We start from the raw sequence: 19,768 nt of genomic DNA on the forward strand, positions 1-19,768 counted from the left end.
AGGGGCACCCCACAGTGTGACCTAGCCCCATCAGGCAGAACACCAGTGCTGTGATGCAGTGGTTCACATCCAGGAACCACATTTATTTTGTGCTAAGCCCCAGCTTTGGGCAGACAGAAAGTGAATCACTAAACATGGGAGCATGACTTGGACTGAGGTGAGATCTTTTTTGCAGAGCTCTGAACTGTTTTGTGAGGCTACAATAAGAATCCCCATCTAACTTGGAAATATGCTAGGATGGATTGACCTTGGAAGAGAAGACGAATGCTGTGAGCACCTGCTGTGGGCCAAGCTCTACTGAGGCCCCAACACAGGTAACACCACAGTGCCACGGGGTGCAGGTGTGACCGTTCTTGTACAGACAAGGCCTGCTGAGGGCTGCAGGAGCTTCTCCAGGCCATATGGGCCAGCGGTCTGACTGCAGTGCTTGATCATAGCTCATCCCAGAACACGGGGAGAAGTGGGTTATCAGCTGACCAATTCTCACGCACAGCTTTGTCACTTTTCTTACTGAATCAAACAAGACTTACATTTAGCACAGCTCACTTTATTCCAGCCAGGAGGCCTTGCAGCTGAGGCCTGCCAGAATAACACGCACTGGTACCTCCTTACAGTGCGTTGAAGGGGTACAGAATATCTCATCTCCTGTTTGTGTGGAGAACAGCACGCTAAAACCCTGATGGTCGAGCCTTAAAACAATTCCTCACTATCTCCCACGAGCATCCTCTGAGGAAAGGATGTAGTCAATGTGGCTTCCACAGGTCTCTGACAGTACTGCTGTTAGTGGACAGCTGCTTCTGTAGCTGGCAAGCTGGAGTTCAGCATCTCTGGCCCTCCTGGAAGAGTGGTCACATGATGGAGTGGCCTGCCCAGGCCACCTCCCACCCCATCAGCCCAGTGCTGCTCCAGAGATGCCACTCGGTTCTGTACCTTAAGTCTGAGAAGTCACTGTTCCCACAACATACTTGAGGACATCAAGAATACACAAGGCAAACTGGAATAACATTAAAGGAGGCTGCTAAAAAAATATTAATAAATTAAAAATGTTTGGTACCTCCAAGTCCAAATAGTGGCATTTGAAGACTTGGTGCATATTCTTCATGCCATATTTTGTTAAGCATCTGACTGAGGCTTGAAATGCTGCAGCCCTCTTGCTCCTTTGGGACCATACACACCCTGCTAATAGTTATAGTAACAGCTTCCAATTCAGAAAGTCTGGGAAGTCATGGGAGATACAGGGCACAGGGGCCTTCCTAGCTTAGTGTCACCTTCTCTGAAAGCCAAGTGATGGCTTGGGACAAGACCCACTATGGTTACACACTGACTTCCAGACCTAGATAGTGTGACCAGCTGTGGGCATGACCAGTCTAGTGAGAATGTAAACTGATGTCATTATCACAGATTCTTGCACTGATGGACTTGGTGTCAACACACTTTATATCTAGAGTTCATCATTCCAGGACACACAAATCTAGAAGTTCCTCACTCTCCTGTGGGAGCTGATGAGAAGCGGAAAGAATGACATTTTGTTTTCTCAAAGAAAGTATCCCAAGCATAAACAGTGACTTCTGTGTGCTCAGAAGAAAAAAAGTACTGTTTACACTTTATTTTTGATGTAAATAAGCCATATTTACATAATACATTCATATTTTTAAATATGTTACAGTTCTGTAGAAAACCATTCCATTAAAACAGCAACATGTGATCTGGATTCAATCTTTAAAGTATTAGTCAAATTAAAATATTCTTATCAGGACTCCAATTTAATTTCACAGCCTCTGAAGGGAAATGGGAATGAAGAGTGGGTGATGGAAAGTGAACAACAGACCTCTCCCACATCGGCAAGCTTTCCGATTCCTCTCCCTGACACTCGTGCAGCTGGCTTCATTGACGGGGAGAGAGCGCCAGGCACCAATCTCTACTCTCCCAGCTCTGGCTTGAGCCTGGGGTAGGGAGAATCACCCTACCACCCCTACTGGGACCCCCGAGGCTGAGGATTAAGTATTCCTCTTTTCCACCACTTCAACTGGTCAGCAGCTGCTCAAGATCAACTTAGCAGTGTTCTCATTCTGAGGAAAAGCCAGAGTTGAACTAATGGGCAAATTGAAACCACAATACAAGTTAAAATGGCCTGGCTCCTTGGATCTGGTTGGCAACTTTCTCATCTGGGGGCTCCTCTTTCTCCTTTTCCCGCTCTTTGTTCCAGTCCTTAAGGCCCTCTGGAAGCGAAGTGTCCTCATCCAAGCTGCCAGTGCCTTCCACAAATTCTTCATAGGTAGATTTTTCTGCAAATGGTCTGGGGCCCAAAAGTTCAATCATATCATTCTTATCTAATACTTCTTTTTCTAATAATAGAAGAGCAACCTGAAACATGAACAATTCCAATTAAACAGTTACTCAGCAAAGTCTAGTTAAAGTTAAATGTTTTTATTTATAGCCAACCCCATCCCCCAAAAAGGTTTAAGACCACTGAAAAAGATATATATAAAAGGTCACATAACTTTGCAGTAACGTGCAAAATACTGGCAAAACAAATGTCCATCAGTAAGGGAGTGGCTAAATACATTTGTTACATTCACATAATGAACGATTATGTGCCTGCAATAAAGTATCTCTCTCATCTATGTACATCTCGGAGGGACATATTCAATGAGAAAAGTGAATGTAACAAAAATGTCTATAGAACGCTATGTTCTCTTTCTAAAGGAAAGAAAAATACATTTCTTTATGTGTACATATATAAAGAAATTCTAGAAGGATACGTAAGAAAGTGGTTGGGGGATAAGTTGGAAAGAACAGAAATAGGATGGACAGGAAAATTTTAAAGTTAGTAAAATATAATCATGACAAACAAGGGCAAATACATAAAATGAAGCCAGGAAGATTAATATAAAAATTTGTATCTTAAAGATCTATTCATTTGTATGGCAGAACCACAAACTTGACACTACACATTTTAACAGGCCACTGAAAAGGGGATACCTGGCCAAGCACGTGTACGGATGTGAGTGACACCATCAGGAATGCAGGGGAGAGTAGTTATATCAGAGCATCTGACTACCATAAAGATAACGAAGTACTCCTCTGATCTCATAAAATAGATTTAGTAGGTAACTCCCTACTTAGAAATTTAACATGTCTGTAGCTTACATTAAATACTATGTTTTTAAAAATACCAAATGAAAATTTTCTGTCTATTCAATCTTTAAAAACTTTATTATAGAATATTTCAAATACATATAAAAGTAGAAAAAATGGATAACTAATCCCCACATAATCATTATCAATAATTATCAACTTAGAGCCACTTTTGTTTCATCTACTCCCTGGATTATTTTGAAGAAAATTCCAGATGTATCATTTTATCCATATATTTTTGTCTACATCACTGAGAGATAAAGACTTTAAAAAACATAACCAGAATACTAAAACAATATGACTTTTTAACATATTGTTTGTATATGTAAGATTTGGAGAAATAAAAACTTTAGGATTTATTCTTAGACCATCTTTAAATCTCATTTGCTTATTTACAGAACTGTGGGTAATCACTTAAGTTACAATATATTTTAACCCAATATATCAAAAATATTATCATTTCAACACGTAATATTAAGAATTATGATATATTTTACATTCTTTTTTTCATACTAAATCTTAAAAATCCAGTGTGCATTTTATGCTCACAGTACATCTCAATCCAGACTAGCCAAGCTGACACCACAGGCTTGGTTAGAAGTTAATAGCAAGAATTCTGCAGACAGGATGTCTGGGTCCAAATCTTGGTCCTACCTCTTACCAACTAACTGCATGATGACGCCTTAAGCAAAGTCAAGCAACAGTGTTTCTTTATGTATTAGTTTCATCTGTAAAATGGGGGTAATAATGTAGTGACTTCTTGAAGTTGCAGGGGACTTTAGAGAAGTTAATACGTCTCAGGCAGTACCTGCTGCACATAAGCTATTAAGTGAATGCCAGCTGCTTATTCTTATTCTCCTAAAGCTCAGCCCTCAGAGACCAACTTGTCCAACTCCCCATCCCATACTTGAGTAAAGTGAGGCCCAGAGTTTGGAAAGCACTAGTCTTAGCAGCAAAGTGACCTCTCTTCTTGAGGTTCCCTATCTCCTGGCTGGCTCGACATTATTCTTAACAGATTTTATTTTCTCTGATGGACCAGGCAATACTTTAGAACTCTGCAGTGTTTCAAGATCCTCACTCTGTCGAACCAATTTTCCCTTCACAAACACTTCTTTGTTACCATTGTCAGCACACGTACTTTACATATGGAAAAGTAAATGACTGAGTGAAATTCCCTGGACCCATCTGAGCATCTGTGGTGGGCATGTGGAAGCCCTGTACTCATACTCTATCCTCCTAGAACTATTCATCTCAGGCGAGCCTTTCCGCCCTTTTACAGCTCCTTTCCTTCTTTTTAACAACTGGCTGTAGGGGCATAACCAAAATATCCTATGTCTGGCCTGGAGATCCTATGCATATTCCATTTGCAAATGCCTACTGCTTATGTCCTCTTTGTCAAGACCAAATTTCACCCCCATCCCTCAGTCTCTCCCCACCCTGCCCCAGGCTGTTTCATCTACTCCCTGGATTAGATACCGCCTCTAGGAGGCATCCTGGAGTCATTCTGAGGGCTTTCCTCCCATTCATTCTCTACTTAATAAATCTTAAGTTGCATCAGTAACTCTTGGTTTTTTAGATCTGCCACCACCAGCACCATCTCACAAATGTTAACACATGCCTGCAACAGCCCTGAGCTTATCTCTGTCACCCCACTGGAGCTGGCACATGGCTGCTACATTTCCTTTTAAATGATGAAATTTAATCATTTCCACTCAAGATTCTTTAAGGACTCTGACTCTCTACCATAAAACAAGGGGTTGAATTAGACCATTATGAAAGTCACTTCTATTCCTAAAATTGTTTCTAAATTTTCTACCTAGCTTTTGACCTGGGTACTGCAGCCCATTATCTGCTCCAGGCAGGCTGGCTCAGTCCTGCCCTCTCCCCTACTCCTTTCTCTGCTTGCCACGTCTCCAGACTGAGAGCACCTCCTCTCCCTTCCTTTCCCATTCACTGTAACCTGACTAGGCTTCAAGGTAAAATTTAAGCCCTATCTTCTATATGAAGCCTTCTTTGACTACTCTGATCTTTCCTTTCTCAGAGCTCCTGCTGCATGTTTTCTAGTGTTTCACAGACACCACAGACATTCTATACTTTTATGAAAAGATGTCACAGATTTTTAGAGTTCCATCGCACAGGGCAGGCTCACAGGAAGTTTCTCCGAAGATCTGCTGATGAATAGCCTACCTTAGAATATTCCTTTATCTGTGTCAATTCTTTATAAGGCTTTTCATTTGTATTTTTCTCATTAGAGTGTGAAATGCTCAAAGAACAAAAAATTCCAATTTTGGCTGCATGGATTCTGAATACTTAAGTTTGCTGGATATAAGAAATCCACTGAATTCAGAAAGGATCTTTCCCTTTTGTAGGTGCTATCAAATGAGGCACAACATTGAAAAACACAAAGCAAGTTAATTCATGGATGCTCATAATTAAGCAAATGTAGTTTTCATGTGGTGACTTCCTGCTTACCAAGTTTGGCTAATTCTTTTATGTGCCCTTTCATCTGTCACCACCTGTTTATTCCAAAGATAAAAAACAATAGTAAATGTCTATCAGTCCACTATGCTCCAAATTGAGGAGTATAGCAGGGCCTTCAATAATGTAGTTTTGTTATAATGTTGATGAGAGGCCATAGGACCTTGTTTATGTCAATTAGCTTAGAGTAAAATTGGTTTCTTTATATGTCATTCGCTTAGTTGCAGAAACTATTGACAACATTAAGTGAGGATTTACTGTACTGGTAAAATACTTGGTGAGGAAGAGTACAGATTTGATTATTTGGTGGTTGTTAAAAGACTTCATTAATTCCTCATTCATATCCCTAAGAGCCACAAGAGCCAGGATCATGCCTGCTTTTGCTCACCACATTCCCACCACTTCACAAAGATAGGGCAGACAGAAATATCAGAATGAAGGAAGGAACCCAAGAGTTTGCCAGATATAGGGAATGCTGACATCTATAAGCCAATCAAAAGTTAATCATCACTTTAATCTTTCTCTACAAAACTGCAGAATTATTTGTACAACTGGCACCTACCTTCTCCACATCAGCTTTTTTTTCTGTGAGAAGAGCTACTGTTCTTTTATAAGCATCATTAATAAGTATTCGTACTTCATCATCTATCAATCTTGCGGTGGCTTCACTATAAGGTTTCTCTAATACCATGTCACCCTGACGTGGGAGGTCAAAGGAGATTTGCCCAACTTTTTCATTCATGCCAAACTGAACAATCTGAAAAAGAATACATGATCAGTGGGAGACATCCATTTGTGCTGACAGGCTAACATATTTTTATAAACTGCCAATTAGTCTTTCTTTATAATGACATTAACTCTCCACACTTCACTACAATACTACTCTTCAACCTGGCAAAATCTACATGGCAACCTTGAGTTGGCTGACTGGATAAGGGTGTTCTGTGTAGATGGTGGCAGCAATGAATAGTGTCTGAAATTCCTCAACTAGGAACATAAGACTAGAAGCCATAGACAACTTCTACAACAAAATCAGGTGAGAAACAAGTGGGGACAAATCTCAACAGCTATGAGACCTGCATGATATCACTCTCTGCACAAGGGCAAGTAGAAGCAATAAGCATCTGAGAGCACCAAGAAAATAAGAACCCTTAAACTCTCCAGGCTTTTCCTACAAAGAGCGCTTTGCCAACCTGAGAACAAGTGAACCTGGAAGGGGCATTTGCACTTCCCTATTCCCCGAGTCCAGGGGGCCAGGAGACTATGCGAGGAGGCTGGCTCGTTCTGGGCCATGAGCTCCCAAAACTAACCAGAATAAGCCCCACAGTAAGAGGAAGTTTCTGGAAGTAAAATCCAAACTGAGTGGAAAAGAGAAGGCCCAGATAAAAGTGGGGAGCAGGAACAAAGCCAGGAGAACTCAGAAAGTAGGAAGCACATTTTTAAAAACTTCGTGAAAACAACAGAAAAGGGAATTCAAAAGCTATAAAACTAGGAAAGCTCCTAAGAAGTCAGGAAAACAAATTTCATGTAAAAAATGGGCAAAAGAAAAATCTTTTATGAAGTTATAAGAAAAAAGGAGAATAATGTCTCCACAGAGAAAGCCAATGGGAAGACATGTCCATAGAACAGATGAAAACTACAACGTACTACTTCAAAATAGACTAAATCAGGAAAATCACAGAAAATATGACGGAATAACAAATCAAAATCAGAAAAACTCAGATGAGGTGCTAGAATAGAGGAAACATATAAAAATATTTTAAAAACAAAGATTAATCTAAAAAGAAGAGCAAACAACAAATAATGCCCTTAAAAATAGAAGGTAAAGAAAACAATAAAAAATATATGTATTTTAAATGGGTAATTAAAAAGGACTAAGAAAGTCATAGACCCCGAAGAGCTAACATGAATAACAGGAATACTCAAATAAAATCATTTCTTTTCATAAGTTTTGACTACTTAAAAAAGGATTTAAGAAATAATCCTTGCCTGAAAGTCTAAACCACTCAAATCTAACAGTATTGTTTCAGTGACATTCATGAATGATCATTTCTCATGCAAATGTGAGAAGATGAGGAAGAAGCACTCTAATTCATACTTACTTGGGCATATGCGCTCTGAGTCACTTTTCTCAAGTCATCCTGAGCACCAGTTGTAATTCTTCCAAAGAAGATTTCTTCTGACACCCGGCCCCCCAGAGTCATGCACATCCTATCCAAGAGCTGCTCTTTGGTGTACAGGTATTGTTCCTTGGGTAAATACTGAGCATAACCCAGTCCTTTGCCCCTTGGGATGATAGACACCTGGCAAGCAAAAAACATACAAACTGTTGGAGATTCTACCACCAAATATAGACTTGATCACTTTTTTTTTTTTTTACAGCTAAACTCACTGATAAAAAATAAACACACCAGCTGAGCAATCCATCAGCCTTGGCTACATGAGATCTAGCAGGAGTGACTGTTCTGGAGGAATATTTACTCTTAGGAGCAATAACTTCACATTAAGAGTTCTAGAAAGTATTGTCTTTTTATAAAACTCAATTGAAACTATTCAGTTTTGACAAAAGACTGCTGGCGAGTGAGCTTGAATACAGTGCAGGCTAGATTCAACTTGACTGTCATCTACAATCACGGGCACGGCTGAAGGGGTAAGGCAGACCATGATGTTCAGCAGCCTTCGTTTTCTTTTCTAGACCTCTTTTTGCAATTGAGTAAATTCTTTTAATTCTTAGAAAAAAAAGTCCGCTTTATTGTGAGATGATTTATATATAAAAAATGCAGCCATTTAAAGTATACAGTTCAATAAGTTTTGACAAACATGACCTCCTACCACAATGAAGATCCAACATACTCTCTTCATCTCCTAAAAGTTCCCTTTTGTCTCTTTGTAGTCAACCTCGCCCCCACCCTCAGGCAACTGCAGATCTCCTTTCCGTCTCTGAGGATTAGTTACAATTTCTAGAATTGCATGTAAACGGAATCATATAGTATGTACTTTATTATGTCCAGTTTCTCTGTTTCTGAGATTTACTCCGATTGTGTGTATTAACAGTTCATTCATTTTTACTGCTGTGCAGCACTCCACTGTATAAACATACCACATAACCATTTCATCCCAGAGAGGCATCAGGGTTGTTTCCAGTTTGTCACTATAATTAATAAAGTAGGAAGAGTCATTGTTTCCTTTTCTCTTAGGTAAATATCTAGGTGTGGGATCTTTTGGTCACATGGTAGCATTTCTCTTTATAAGAAACTGCCACACTGTTTCCCAAAATGGTTGCATCATTTCACATTTCCATCAGTAATGTGTGAGGGTTCCAGCTGCTCCACATCCTTACCAACACTTAGGACTGGCTTTTAAATTTTAACCATTCACTATTTTCTTATGACTTAATTTGCATTTCCCTGGTGACTAATAATATTGAAATTTTCATGTGCTTAATGTCTATTCATATACCAACTTTTGTGAAATATATATTCACATCTTTTGCCCAGTTTACTGGTTATCACTGGGTTGCTTGTTTTCTTATTATTGAGTTTTAAGAGTTCTTTATATGTTCTAGATACAAGTCCTTTTTCACATATGTGTACTGCAAGTATTTTCAGAGTGTATGGCTTGCCTTTCATCTTAGTGATGTCTTTCGAAGACAAAAAGTTTTTAATTCTGATGAGATCCCATTTATCAACTGCTTTTGTGTCCTAAGAAATTTCTGGCTACCCAAAGTTATAAAGACTTTTTCTAGGTTTTCTTCTAGAAGTTTTATAGTGCTAGCTTTTATGACCTACTCCGAATTATTTATTTTGCAGAGGCTACGAGTGCTGGGAGCTCCAGTAGCGCAATCGGTTAGTGCGCAGTACTTACATGATATGAGAGTTGATGTTTACTTTTTTTCATATAAACAATGAGTTGCCAGAACCATTTATTGGTAAGATAATCCTCCTCACCTTGACTTACCTTGGTATCTCTGTTGAAAATCAATTAACCAATTATATTAAGGTCTATTTCTAGACTCTATTCCATCTCACCAGATCTATGTGTCAGTCCTTTCACTAATACTAGTCTTCATTACTGTAGCTGTATATGAAATCTTAAAATCAGTTAGTGTAATCCTTTTAACTTAATTGTTTTGGCTATTCTAATTGATATTGCATTTCCATACAAATTTTAGAGCATCATGTAAATTTCTATAAAAAAGTCTGTTATAATGATGATAGACTGCATTGAAACTACAGATCAATTTGGAGAAAGCTGACATCATAACATTCCATGAACAGGTGTACCTCTACTTTTATTTAGGTCTTGTTTAATTCAATGTACAGATCCTACAAATATTTTGATAAATTTATCTCTATGTATTTCATGTATTTGGATGCTGTTGTAAATGAAATTGAATTTTAAAATTTCATCTTCCAATTGTTCACTGCGAATATACAGAAATACAATTGGTCTTTGTATATGGACTTTGATTTCTGCAACCTTGCTAACTGCACTTACTAGGTCTAGTGGCTTCTTTTTAGATTATTTAGGATGTTTTATGTATACTTTAATGTTATTTTCTCTGTGGTCCCTTTTCTTCAGGAAATTCGTATCAATTTCCAGCTGTCTCAACACTGCAAGTTAGTTAGGCTGCTTCCTGTCATTCATGCTGTATTTTTCAACACGCAGTTGAAAAAGCAGAAAATTTAACAATCTCACCCTCTGTCTCTTTGCTCTCTGCTCAGGCTCTCTGAGGTTTCCCTGGGTAGACATAATTTAGTGGTCAACCAAAGATTTGGGCAGTTTCTACTTAGATTTGGGTCTTGCCCCTCTGTAGCTTTCTTGCTTCCAGGATTTTCCTGTCAAATTTTCAGTATTCTTCAAATCCTAAACTTTCTTCTCTGTCTCCTCAATACGGTAAGGCCAGCATTTTTCACCACTCGCTGTGGAAAACTCTTAAGCAATAAAGCCAGAAGCACCCAATTCTAACTCATTGTACCTACTGCTTTTCGAGAGTAAACTCTCTTCCGGCCTTGGTCTGCTTTTGAAAACTTTTCAAGTCCCTTTTAATTGTAGTTTTCTTTCCAAAACTTTATAACTTATCTGTGGGAATGTTTGTATAACCACTTTATCCCACTATTATTACCAGATATTTTTGCTAAATTTCTTTAAATTTAAACATTTCATCTATTTATCCTTAAATTTAAACATCTCATCTATTTATCCTTTATGGCAATGCAGTTTCCTCAAGCTATTTCTCACACAATCATTTGGCTTGCCTGCTGTTCAACATAAACTGCTTTACCTTTAAAAGTGGGTCTGCATGTTCCAGATACCAACCGGCGACCGCGTGACCTGCCTCGTGGTATGCCACAGTTTTCTTCTCCTCTGGCTGCAGAACCTGGGTTTTTTTCTCTAAGCCTGACAAAATAAAAACAGAAAACCAAAACCACTGCTTTAGTGAAAATGACATAAAAAGACAGTAATACAATACTGCCTTATCCAAAAGGTGATTTAGAGATTAAGATGCTTCCAATTATCCAAAAATTACCAATCAAGGTAACAATAAAAGCAAAAAATCAACTTCAAAATACGCCCAGCTAAAGCAAAAACACAGTTACTATCCTTACATCCAGGCCCATTTTCCTCCTAACTCTCCCACTCTTTTGAGTCACATATTGTTTGGGGAAATAATCAGAAATGCAAAATAAAATTCAGCACTTAGATCAACTTAAAACATATGCAATTCATAGAAAACAAAGAAGTCTGGAAAGAACTCACTGCTCAGTCTAAATATTCAGAATTATCAAGCACTGGGTAAACAAAGATGCTTGCCATGAGACACTGCCTGTTTTCCGTTTCTGATGGAAGGAAAACGATAGTAGGACTGAGCTAAATATCTGAAAATACTGACTCAGTCAAGCCAATGCTGCAGCACCCAGCACACTCATCAAACAGCCCAAGGGGTTCCAACAGCCAGACAAGGCAACAGAAGGGTAGATCAGAGATGATTAAGATGTGCTGGGCTCATGTGTCAACTACAGAACTGAAGGACACCTAATTCAAGTGTGATTCTTCTCTGGCTTGGATAAACGTGGGTGCTGAACCTTGTATGCACCTTCGTAATGTAGAAACTAACCACACAGTCTGTACTAATACAAACCATCACACCATGACAAAAGTAGTTTTGCTGTGTTCAAGATAACTCACCTGAAAGAATTTCTCAAGTGAAAACATATAAAAGAGTCTAGAAGATTTAAAAAGAGCACTATGTTCCCAGTGATACAGTGTAAGACAAGTGTACACCACAGTTGGGAAGTATATCCCAGGATAGGAAATTGTAGAGTGTGTATAAACAAGCCTTTGGAAAAGCTTTGTTTTCCAAAAATAAACAGTTCTTACTTACCTGAGAAAACAAGACTTTTAAAAATTTCCCCATAGTTTATCACAGGAATTTTTCACTTTCTGTATATAATTACGGAACAAGGGTTGCCCATGGCTGAGCTGTGAACAGGTAAACACCCACTCACTTCAGAGGAAGGCCTTGTACTCTATCCGCCACCCTGTTCTTTCACACTCACTTTGTTCTAAGCACTCATAGCTTCCCCCCAACCTAAAAAGCCACAAATATGCAGTTTACACATCTCTATAGTGATTTATTTTGTTTAATTCTACCTACAACTCTACCATCTTGGGTCTCCTTTGGGTCTCTACCTCCTGGATGTCCTTTAACAAATGTCTAGAATAAATGGTCTAGTCATTCATTCAATAGTTATTTAGCGCCTAACCCAGACTGAGCACACTGCTGTTCTAGCTCTAGATCCTCACTGGAATCTCCATTAATCTGGCTTTGTACTCTCTAATCAACTGAAACTATCACGTCAAAAGTCACCAAGAACAGTCTCACTGCCCAACCAAAAGGTCATTCTCCCCACATCACTTGATCCTGCTGACAACTCTTCCTGTATAAACATGCTCACGCTCTTGTCTCCCTTCTCCTAAAACCTCCTGGGTCTCCTTTAATGGCACGTCTTCCTGGTCTTAAATGCTGATGCACCTTCTGGGCCTGTAGCACATAAGCAGCTTTAGTGACTTTGCTGACTTTCCTCTTCTCTGCTACCAAATATAAACATTTGGCAATGCTCACTTTGTGGGGCCCTGCTCCTTCCACCAGGCACCTGCTCCCTGAGCCCTCTCATGCACCACAGGAACCAAAGCCTATGCTTCTGCAGTGTGCCAGAGTTCCATGCAGACACCTACAACCTCAAATTCAGCACATCTCATTTTCTAACAAACCAGACACCTCAGAGCACCCCATTCTTCTTGCAAGTTTTCTGGCTGTCCTTTTTTCTGCTTGCTCTCTCTCATGAATGACTACAAGGTTCCTTGCCTCCAGATGCTTCCCTCTTCTTTGGTCAGACTCATTTGCCTAAACAATAACTTACTGCATTACTTAGTGGCTCAGGAGAAAACCCACATTAGTTCAATAGTGGCTATAGGATACTTAAAAAGTCCTTGAGCTTAACATTCAAGGCTTTCTAAAATCTAGACTAAAATACCTTTTTCCAACTTTGCCTTATTTCCCACAGGAACTTGAGCCTGACCAGTTTACTTTCCCTCCATGAAACACAGGGTATAACACTGCCATCACCAAACCACCTTCTGTTCATGCTACTTTCACACAGTATTCCATTTATCTATTAATCCAGTTTAAATCTTCTTCTGTGCAGACTTTCTAAAAGCAGTCTTTTCCCTCTTTTGAATGCCCAAGTTCTCGAATTGCTAGTTTCCTTTTTATGAGTATCAAGCTGAAAACTCTCTAGAAAGCAAGGAAAACACTGTGCTGGTGTGGTGAGCATTTCCTGGTTAAACAGTCATTGCAATTGTTTATCTATCACAGAGCACATTTAACTCATGTGATAGAATTTTTGGAAACAGGAAGGTTGTGAGCATTCACAAGAAAACTGGATTGGTGTAATTCAAGGGAAGGCCGCTCGCTGCTCGCTGCTCGCTGCCTGTGTGAGAGCGGCAGTGCATGCCTGCTATCTCAGACTCACCCAGCACCTACACCATCATTGCCATGCAGGCCGCATAGGAGGACAGGAAGCTCACAGCACCAAAGGAAGATAGCAGGTACATGGTGAGCCCCAAGGGTGGGAAAATATATACTTTTGCTTCTAGATCTAGCCAAAACAGAGAAATCCCTGGCCTCAAATTCATTTCATCAGCCTTCTGACTTAAGTTACATTCAGTTGCCTTACCACCAATCACTCGTTCAATTGCTTGTTCAAAGTGTTTCTGGTTTATGGAATCTGAAAGGTGTCTCGCAGCAATCAAAGCAGCTTCATTACAGACATTGGCCACATCAGCTCCTACAAAATAAACATACAGAACAGCATACCCACCAAATATGTATAATCAAACTGATTAGTCACATGTTATGGACAACCAAATCCATAGTCAATTTCTCAACCAGCAGAACTAGATAAGAGTTTTATGTAAATATAATTTAGTGTGATTCATAATAACCCTGAGGTATTCCAGCATTCGATAACAGCCTGGTACAATCCTGGCCCTTAAACTGAGATGCAAGTATTCGTAGTAAATAGATAATTATAGGCAAATATTTATCTTTACAGATAATATGCTCGTATAACAGCAAATTAAGATTGTATTTAAAAATTCCCATTAACTTAGTTCCACCTCTGCTTGGAATGTGATTTATGTGGATATTATACAATATGCTAAAATATAATGAAAAACAAACATTAAAATAACCTAGTACATTCAGTTAAACAATACAAGTCAAATATGAAACGTGCCAAATGCTTTCTAGATCTATAAGGCTCTTTGAATTCACTTTTCAGACAGAGTATACGGTAATGCAATATATGTACTCAATAAATAAATATTAAAACGTTATAAAGTTCAAAGACAAAAACAAGTAAAAAGTAAAAGTAAAAACGACCCCTGGGACGTTTAAGATGCCAACCTTCCTCTGACCATACTGTATATAATCTCATACTTTTCAAATGTTCCTTTTTATTTCATTTTAAGTTTAGAAGAGGGAGATAGGGAACAGCAAGAAAGGATCACATTTTACATTTAAAAACTCTTGGAATAAGCGCCTTAAAGGATGCTCAACATCACTGGTCATTAGAGAAGTAAAAATGAAAACCCTGAGACACCAGTTCACATACACTAGTATGGCTATAGTCAAAAAGGCAGACAATAACAAGCATTGGCCAAGATGTGAAGAAACTGGAACCCTCATACACTGCTCATGGGAATGTAAAATGGTGCAGCCACTGTGGAAAACAATTTGGTAGTTTCTCAAAAAAGTGATTCAGCAATTCCACTCCTAAGTATATAACCAAGAGAAATGAAAACATAAGACCACACAAAAATCCGTACAAGAATGTTAACAGCAGCAATTCGCAATAACCAAATGACAGAAACAACACAAATGTTCATTAAATGAAGAATGGATAAATAAAATGTGGTATATCTATACAATGCACTATAACACGGCCATAAAAAAATGAAGTTCTGACACATGCTACAACATGGAGGAACTCTGAAAAAAATCAAGCTATATAAAAAAAGCCAGGCACAAAAGACCACATGTTATATAACTTCATCTATATGGAAGTCCAGAATAGGAAAATCTAGAGACAGAAAGTAGATTATGGGTTGCCTAGGGCTAGGAGTAAAGGGAGTGACCGCTAATGGGTCCTTTTGAGGTGATGAAAATGTTTTTAAATTACAGTGATTGGCTACATAACTCTGTATTTAGTAAATATACTAAAATCTATTGTATACTTCACACACAGGTAAATTTTATGGTATGTTATCTTAATAGAGTTGTTTTTTAAAAACCCAGATAATTTCTGTAACATTTATGGATAAAATGATCTGCTGTTAAGAAATTCGTCGCAAATTATCCAGAGACAGAAGGAAGAGGGTGAGCGTATAGGTAGGGTTGGACATGACGTATTAGCTGTCCCTAAAGCTAGGTGATACGTGCGGAGGGTTCTTTACACTATTTTCTCAATTTCTGTTTTACATTTGAAATTTCCCATAATAAAAAGTAAACTATATACTTAGGAAGCCCCAAGGTGAGAGGTAACAACAAAGTGAACTGATATCTGCTAATTGTCATTGATTTAAAGGACTTATAAACAGAATAGCAGGTTACATTGCACTCACCCGAAAACCCCGGAGTTAAGGATGCAAGTTTTCTTGCCAGTTTCTCCTTTTCCAAGGCACTGTCCAGTTTCAGTGGTCTGAGGTGAACTTTGAAAATAGAGGCTCTTCCTTTTATGTCCGGTGGTCCTTGAGAAATTATTTTTAAGGTAAAAAAAAATAATGAAACAGTGATATCCTCATGAAAACTGGACTGAACTCTGTGAAAATCATCTTACCAATAAAGATTTGCCTATCAAAGCGGCCTGGCCTCATCAGTGCAGGGTCTAGGATATCTGGTCGATTGGTGCCTGCCAAAATGACTACATTCGTTGTTGTGTTAAAACCTAAAAAATAACAAAGATACAACCATTATTAAATAACATGGGGCAGAAAATAAGTGTGCCTGTTAAAAATGTATGAATACTATAGATATACTGCTGCTTAAAAATTTTTTTTGCTTTCCATGCCGATAGGGCTGTTGCAAACATAGTGAACATTCCTAAAACCCGCCGGGCTTTCTGTAAGAAGTGTGGCAAGGATCCTCTGTATGTGCAGGGAAAGTGGTGTTATGACAGGAAGCAGAGTAGTTATGGTGGGCAGACTAAGCCATAAAAAAGTTAAAAATACAAAGAAAATTGTCCTGAGGCTTGAATGTGCTGAGCTCAAATGCATATCTAAGAGAATACTGACTATTAAGAGATAGAAGCATTTTTAACTGAGAAAAGATAAGAAGAGAAAAGGCCAAGTAATCCAGCTCTAAGCTTCATATTTTGTTTTATTATAAAGATAATAAAATCTTGAGGATATGTTCACTTCAAAAATTTTTTCAATTATCTAATGCTTTTTAAGTCACAAACATAAATGATTTTTCATATTATTCATCTTGTCCTTAATGTTAATATTAATCATATACAACTTAAAATTTTAAGAACCAATTTTCTAAAGATGAATTACCAAAAGATTTTAATTTTTAATTAGAAAATTAGATTATGTTGTCAATTTTAAAAATGTTTTAAAATCAGTAAGATTAAATTTGCAATTTGCAAATGATGTGTTTAAACTCCCTGGGCCACGTACAACCATTTGCATATTTAAAGACAGGTATCAACTTCCACCTCCAACCTCTTCTCCAGGCTCAACTTGTTCGGTTTTATTGGCCATTCTCAAATGTCAAGGCCATGGCCCACTGAGCCTTCACCCTCAGGACCCTGGCATTAAAAGAGTTCAGGCGCTGATTTTCCCCAAATATGGTTCTCAGATTTAAACATGTGGAACTACACCTGGACTGATGACTGCAGAGTGGAGGAGGAGCTATAATTTCTGATTTTGGATACTATATCCACTCAGTAATGTAAACCACTCAATACTTGGCACTGTGCCTCCCCTTTCTGAGCATCAGATAGCATCCACATATCTTACAGCAGGAAGGACATGACACATCCTAACAACTGGCTTTCCAAAAAATAAAAAAAAAATGCTGACTAATGTGGAAAGACTGATATTCTTTTAGTAAGAGTATTCAAAATCTGCCAAATTCACACTTGGTTACACATGGGTTTTCATGATGCTTCAGAATCATAAATAGTTGTGAGATGAGACTGTAATTCTTTCATGAATCATTTCACCAATTTTTCTCTCATTCAACACCAGGTACAGATACCATCTTAACACCAATACTAAGTTATGGCAGTCAAGAATATTTTGCTATTATCTGTACTGGTATAAAGAGCCTTTAAAAGGGCTGTTTGTTTTAGAAAATGCCCTTTTTAATTTTTTTGGTATTTAATATCAATATAAGGATTCTTCTTTTAGATATAATATGTAAAATAATTAGTGTTTAAAATACAAGACTTGAATATTCACCATCCATTTCCACAAGCAACTGATTGAGTGTATTCTCCTGCTCACTCTGGCCCCCAAAGTTGCCTCTTCCTCTCTTCCTTCCCACGGCATCTATTTCATCAATGAAGAGAATGCAAGGGGCATTCTTCCGAGCAAGGGCAAATAAGTCTCGGACCTAGATAAAAATATAAACACTAGAGTCACTTAACGAGTGAATATTATTTATCCTCCTAATAAAAAATTAAGATCAAGTCTCTTTTCCCACAGGAAGACAATCTTTTTGTGTTAAACACTTTATGGTATATATATTAAAAGTTACAAGTAGCAAAGAAGTGGCAAGTGATGAGAAACTTGGCAGGTACTGATTTAAAGTGAACAAATAAAATCTATAATCTCATAAATTATTGTATATGTAATAGGTACTAACAATACCTTCAATTTTTATAACATCAACAAATTAATACGACATAATTTTGGCCTACAAAAAGATAACATAGTTGTGCTGTAAACTTTATATTCTGTTTAAAAGTTCATACTACTCCGGTTCAAATTTTGTGGCTGAGGCAGTTATTAACAAACAGAGACTTACTAAAAGATCTAGGCAATACACAGAAAGACCTACACAAGTCCACTCAGCGATCACCCCAGCGTGACCAACGGTGCCCTCAGCCCTGCTGCAACAGGAAGCAGCTGTGAGGTCCCTGAACCCATATTCTGTCCCACTCAGCATGTCCCCCCATGTTTAGGCCACTAATTTAGGTGGAAGAAAGAACACCTACCTCTTTGCTTCACCATCAGCTGACAGAGTTCAAGGTCTCACTCTATCACCTGCCCCTACTGAGACTGAGAGACAAACTCCCCATGCCTCATAACCTTTTTACTTCACTCACCAGAAGTCCAAGTCTCCCGTCATCCTCCCCTGCCTTGACTTCTGGGGTTTTCATAGCTATACTGCGCTGAGCACATCCCCTAACGTAACTCATGTCCCTCTACAACCTCCTCTCTGAACTCCAGATCTGTGATCAACAGACCCCCACCCCCTCAAGCTCCTCCCTGAATACTTCCTTCACCTCCTTGCCCGAAGTGAAATTTGGCTGTCCCTGAAAACTCTCAATTTGAAGGCTTTTTACCTTTCCCTCCAGACCAGGTGGAGCTGGGGTCTACCTCATACCCCCTTACTACTGCCCAAACAATTCTGCTTGAAAAACCCTTACTCATTGAGGCTCCTGCCATGAGGCAGCCATTCTAGCCTTCTCCTACCCCACAAGCACTATTTGCTTAGTGTCTTCCACATCTGTATAGATCTTGGTATCTCAGTTGCCTGACCCACCTCTTCAATGACCTTTTGCTACACTCTGACATGACCACCACTGCCAAGGTTCCTCTAAAACAACCAGCCTCAAGCAGCCTACTCTCTGACCGCTCGCCCTCTAGCCAGTCTGGCCTGCCCACGTACTTAAGCACCTCCCACAACCAATTCTTCACCTATTTCTGAGCTCTCCAGCCCATTAGGCCCACTGCTTTCTCACAATCTATAGCTTCCCTCGGGTCTTCAATTTCCTCCTTGATTATACTGTAGTGACCCATCACTATAAACACTCAACTCCTCCATGATCACCTATTTTTCTAAGACTTATCTGCCTTACAAAACCGATATGAATCCACCAACTCTACCTATCATAGTTCATTTAATCTAAAATGCCAATAACAAATGGTAAGACCAATCCATCATTACTATACCTGCCACTGAGAAAAAATTGCTGCCAACTGTTAACACTGTAACTACTTGTAGTTGTATTGTTTAAAAATTACAACAGCACTTTGCATTTTACAGTGCTTAAAAAAAAGTCAATATTTTGACATTAGTAAAATATACAAGAGTAAAAATTTAAGTGTTTAAAAATTAATCCACATTCACACTTCCTGATTTCAAAACTTATTGCAAAGCAACAGTAATCAAAACATTGGATTACTGATATAAAGATAGACAGGTCAATAAAGTAGAATTAAGAGTCTAGAAATTTATCTATCTATGCTCAAGGGTGCCAAGACCAAAGGGGAAAGTACAGTCTTCTCAACAAATAGTGCTGGGGAAACTGGATACAGACATGTAAAAGAGTAAAGTTTGACTCCTCTCTCACAC

At 38.6% G+C, this 19,768-nt stretch overlaps 1 protein-coding gene across 2 annotated transcripts in view; it reads right to left on the minus strand.

The window, feature by feature from the left end:
* Positions 1 to 1,573: 1,573 nt before the first annotated feature.
* AFG3L2 (AFG3 like matrix AAA peptidase subunit 2) overlaps positions 1,574 to 19,768 on the minus strand; it is a 35,441-nt gene continuing 17,246 nt past the window's right edge. For both annotated transcript variants that reach the window (XM_039846223.1, XM_039846222.1), the window contains 8 exons: positions 17,647 to 17,800; positions 16,020 to 16,127; positions 15,805 to 15,930; positions 13,857 to 13,967; positions 10,901 to 11,016; positions 7,719 to 7,919; positions 6,179 to 6,373; positions 1,574 to 2,364 (listed from right to left, as the gene is read on the minus strand). In XM_039846223.1, the coding sequence (XP_039702157.1) occupies positions 2,122 to 2,364; positions 6,179 to 6,373; positions 7,719 to 7,919; positions 10,901 to 11,016; positions 13,857 to 13,967; positions 15,805 to 15,930; positions 16,020 to 16,127; positions 17,647 to 17,800 (1,254 nt within the window). In that variant the 3' untranslated portion in view covers positions 1,574 to 2,121. The remainder of the gene's footprint in view (positions 2,365 to 6,178; positions 6,374 to 7,718; positions 7,920 to 10,900; positions 11,017 to 13,856; positions 13,968 to 15,804; positions 15,931 to 16,019; positions 16,128 to 17,646; positions 17,801 to 19,768) is intronic.

The sequence above is a fragment of the Pteropus medius genome, unplaced genomic scaffold (assembly GCF_902729225.1).
Source record: "Pteropus medius unplaced genomic scaffold, Ma_sr-lr_union100, whole genome shotgun sequence".
Classification (NCBI taxonomy): Eukaryota; Metazoa; Chordata; class Mammalia; order Chiroptera; family Pteropodidae; genus Pteropus; species Pteropus medius.